The sequence below is a fragment of the Clarias gariepinus genome, chromosome 22 (genome assembly GCF_024256425.1).
Source record: "Clarias gariepinus isolate MV-2021 ecotype Netherlands chromosome 22, CGAR_prim_01v2, whole genome shotgun sequence".
Taxonomy (NCBI): domain Eukaryota; kingdom Metazoa; phylum Chordata; class Actinopteri; order Siluriformes; family Clariidae; genus Clarias; species Clarias gariepinus.
In genome coordinates, this window is record NC_071121.1 from 696028 (window position 1) to 700471 (window position 4444).

At 42.1% G+C, this 4444-nt stretch overlaps 1 protein-coding gene across 1 annotated transcript; it reads left to right on the top strand.

Moving 5' to 3' along the window:
• Positions 1-578: 578 nt before the first annotated feature.
• On the top strand, positions 579-4220 carry LOC128509991 (peroxisome proliferator-activated receptor delta-like). The gene is made up of 6 exons (XM_053481915.1): positions 579-821; positions 1624-1802; positions 1959-2097; positions 2182-2369; positions 3228-3681; positions 3770-4220. The coding sequence occupies exons 1-6, from the start codon at positions 614-616 to the stop codon at positions 4015-4017; spliced, it is 1416 nt and encodes a 471-aa protein (XP_053337890.1). The 5' UTR covers positions 579-613; the 3' UTR covers positions 4018-4220.
• The last annotated feature ends 224 nt before the right edge of the window (positions 4221-4444 follow it).

Sequence of the window (4444 nt, forward strand, 5' to 3'; positions counted from 1 at the left end):
ACTCAGCATTTAAAAATGTGATTTCACAATTAATCTGTAATATTATTTATTTTGTTTATGAAAGCGGTAACTGTTCTGAAGTCTATTAACACGTACAGGAGGGAAATCCAGGAACCATGAGCTTTATATTTAGAGTGAAGTGGAAATGAGAGCACGGAGATGAGATACAATCGGAGAAATTTAAAAGGGATGTGTGTGTGTGTGTGTGTGTGTGTGTGTGTGTGTGTCAGACACAAACACAAAGACACACTTTAATAAGATGGACATCACTATCACAGATCATCTTTTTAAATCCTCTTCATTCTGTAATTAAGGCACTTTGTTTACCTGTTTATTATTAATAATACAGTATTATATACAGTATATATATATATTACGAGCTTTCCTCAGATTTCCTGTTGATGGTTCAGGCTGTCTGTAAAATGTCTGGAAGCCGCAGCAGAACCTCACCGCAGGTTAATGTTTAAAAAAATCTGACCTTTGAGCTCATTAGGTTCCACTCTGACTATAAAACAACAACAAAAATAAATAAATAAATCTATTAATCATTCACTCTGTACTTTTCCTGCTCCGCTTCATTCAGTCCGATCCCAGACACTCGCTCGGATTAACGATGCACACAGACGGAGAGAACGTCGACTCCTGGGACCTGGGTTTTACGTTCAGTCCTCTCGGACTAGATGAAATGAGCGTCGCTGCTCTGGAGACGACGTTCCCATCAGAGGCCGAGTTCTCCTCGGGTGATTACAGCGAGGACTCCAGCTTTAGATCGGACCTCGTCAGCGACGCGGACGCTCGGTGTCTTCAGAGTGAAGAGGAAAGTACGTCATACTGACACTGAGAATCACAATCTCACCACCGCGCTGCTGAGTTCAGGGTCCGGGTTCGGTCAGAAGGTGTTGATTAATTCTCTAAAACAGCGGCTCTGACGGTAGTGCAGGTTTATATGTGAGGTTAATGTGCTCGCTCTCACACGTTACGGTCAAAGATCTCTGAATCTTCAAGTCATTTTGTAACGATATTGTAAGGAGTCTCCAGTGTCAGCGCTTTGTAACAGTCTGAGTTAAAGCTGGAACTGTAGGTTTATACTTCAAGAGCTGCTATAATGTAAGTGACATAAATGTAAGTATATATACAGTATATACATAAAATATACACGGCAGTATAACACTGTTTAAAGTTGCTGTGGTTTAAAGGAATAAAACCGTTGGGGTGTGCTGTTAGAGGAAAACAATCAGCTTCAGGATGATAACAGTAAATCTGCTTCATTACTCCAACCTGTCACTCTGCCTTTTATTACTGACTCACACACACACACACACACACACCTATGCATGTTATACATCTAGATCAGTCAGTGTGAGTAATTCCTAATGCATTGTGGGTAGCGGTGTGATTGCAGAATGATGATGGTTGAGCAATCAGCCGGAGCGAGCGATGATGAAACGCTCTTAAAGTTCTAATGGAGGCCTCAAACACAGAACAGTTACAAGAATGTTAAAGTCAGCAGGTTTAAATGTAGACGTTCTGCACATCGCATGTTCGCTATCACGGACTGAATTATATCAGAGTTGGAGATTTTTCTTGTTTTGTTTTAATAAAAGTGGTTTTGTCCTGGTTCAGGTTCCGGGTGTTCCGGGTGTTCGGGTTCTAAGACTTTGGGCCTCCGTACAGAGCGCAGCTTCTCGTACGCCAAACTGCACAATGACGTGAGCGCTGCCTTATTAAACGTGGAGTGTAAGATATGTGGAGATCGAGCCTCGGGGTATCACTACGGCGTCCACGTTTGTGAGGGGTGTAAGGTAACTGCATCAGGGTTAGAACAGAAAACATTCTGAAGAAGAAATAAAAAATCACATGAAAAAAAAATTGAATCTGAAATCTGTCTGATGTCAAACCTGTGATGGGATTTACTCTAAATAATCATTTATTCCATTTTTGGGAATCCTTCTCTTCAGGGTTTTTTTCGGAGAACCGTGCGATTGAACCTGAGGTATAAACACTGCAGCCGGAACTGTCCGGTCCAGAAGAAAAGCCGCAACAAGTGTCAGTTCTGTCGGTTCAAGAAGTGTGTTACTGCGGGAATGTCTCACACAGGTACGTCCACAAACCGCTCACCTGCTCATCTTTACCCCCAAATCTGTGGTCCTGCGGAGGAACTGAAATATGACTCCCTCACAGCCATCCGCTTCGGGAGGACGCCTCTGGCCGAGCGCGAGAAGCTGATGATGGAGTTCCACTGTCTGGATTCAGAGGCAGAAAAACAAAAAGCCATCGCCAGGAATTTATACCATTCTTACCTCAAACACTTCCCAATGACGAGGAGCAGAGCCAGAGCCATTCTATCAGGAAAAGACGAAGAAAACACGGTAAAAATCTATCAAATAAACTCCTAATCTCACCCCAAATCCCTTCTCCATAATCTTAGTCTAATCATTAAATCTAATCTGATCTGATCCTCAATCCAACGTCCGGGATCTGATCTAATCTGAAATTTAATCTAGAGTTTTAAATTTAAAGAGAATGATTTAGGGTTAGTGTTTTTAGGGGAATAAAATGTAGATTTAGGATTAGGATTTATAAATTATAAGTGAGATCTAAAGTTAGGGTTAGACTCAAGACATGAAATTTAAGATCACAGATCGAGTGTTAAAGATTAAAAAATAGGGTTTGGATTTTTTTTTTTTAATTAGAGTTAGTTAATATTCGCGTTCGGCACATGGCTTTATAGGTTTAGAGTTAAAGTCAAGATGAAGATTATTTACAGATTAAGTCCAGTAAATGTGGGATAAAGTGATTGGCGGTTATGTTTACAGATGAAATTTAGGGTAAATCATAGAGGGTTTAGATTTAAAATGTAATTAAACCTAAAGACTTACCTAATGCTTATTTGGCCTAATCCTGATATTAAATGTCTAATCTCTAATCTTAATTAATGTTCCCTAATTTTATAATCTAATCCTCAACTAAACCTTTTAATTTAATCATTTAATCCAGAATCCTATACTCATCCCTAAACCTTACTTCCTTTGGCCCTTTTATTTGGGTCGTTTAAAAATGTTTCAGATACAGAGTTTTAATTTTTGATATCACGGGCTTTAGCAGAGCTTAAACTAGCACGCATCTTTCTTTTTTCTTTTCTTTTAATCTTGAGTGCGCTCTGCTGATGGAGATTCGATCAGAGCTTCGGATCAGAACTCTTACATAGATGCTCTTCTCTCCATCAGCTGTTCATCATCCACGACAGGAAGTCTCTGAGGGCCAGTGAGGAGTTCCTGAAGCAGAAGCAGGTGTCGGAGTTGGCTCTGGTTCCTGCCGCCGATCTGGAGCTGTCCCTGTTCCACCGCATGCAGTACTTCATGGCCGAGACCGTGTGTGAACTCGCAGAGTTCGCCAAGAGCATCCCGGGCTTCAGGGAGCTGGAGCCGAGCGATCAGATCACCATGCTGAAGTACAGCACCTTCGAGGTGAACATGATCCGTCTGAGTCACTTCACCAACAAGGACGGCGTCCTGACGGCCAGGGGCTGGATCTTCATAACCCGAGAGTTCATCAAGAGCCTTCGGCAACCCTTCTGTGACATGATGGAGAACAAGTTTCATTTCCTTTCTAAGTTCAAAGCGCTTGAGTTGGAGGACTGTGACCTGGCGCTCTTCATCGCTGCACTCATCCTGCGTGGAGGTAAAAAAACAAACCAAAAAACCTGAACCTTCCATTACTCGCTAGCTATTAGCAGCTAACTCTGCCTCTCCTCTCCGCTTGACTGCAGATCGTCCGGGTCTGGTGAACTCCAGAGCCATCGAGGCGCTCCAGGACGATGTTATTCAGGCTCTGGAGCTCCAGCTGAAGGTCCTCCACCCTGAGTCTCCTCACCTGTTCGCCAAACTGCTGCAGATGGTGTCGGACCTCTGGCCGCTGATAGCCGAACACGTTCGCAAGATCCACCAGCTGAAAGAGAGCGAGCTGAACTTGTTTCTGCACCCGCTCTTACTGGAGCTCATTCAGGACCTCGACTAGAACCTAGAACACGATCAGGAACCGATCCAGTCTGTCTGATTGTCCATCTGATGTTATATTAATAACTTGCTTTCGTAAATTTCCCATAAACAATAACAGCACATCACCTTTAAATGTAATCTTACAGAATTCCTTTTTTGTTAAAATCAAAACAAGAACAAATTTCTCATTTGTATTGGAAAAAGAAAATAAAATTTCTTGAATCAAGCTCATTAATAAAAAGCAAGATCTAAATTATTTATAAAACTATGAGAACGTAACCTGATACTTTGCTTTAATGGCAGCGACATTCTCCTGCTTCTGATGTTCACATCTCATGAGCTGAAGGTGCGAGAGGTTTGGTTCTTTAACTGTTTGAGATACAGCAGGCTGTAATGTTGATTCCACCAAGAATTTGAACAAGGCAGGAGATCAGGCTCCCCATGTG

What these genes read in the sequence shown, in the direction of transcription:
- LOC128509991 (XM_053481915.1), top strand. Translation starts at nt 614, where the DNA reads ATGCACACAGACGGAGAGAACGTCGACTCCTGGGACCTGGGTTTTACG. An exon ending in TCTTCAGAGTGAAGAGGAAA is followed by an intron (nt 822 to 1,623) that starts GTACGTCATACT and finishes GTCCTGGTTCAG; the next exon opens with GTTCCGGGTGTTCCGGGTGT. An exon ending in TGCACTCATCCTGCGTGGAG is followed by an intron (nt 3,682 to 3,769) that starts GTAAAAAAACAA and finishes GCTTGACTGCAG; the next exon opens with ATCGTCCGGGTCTGGTGAAC.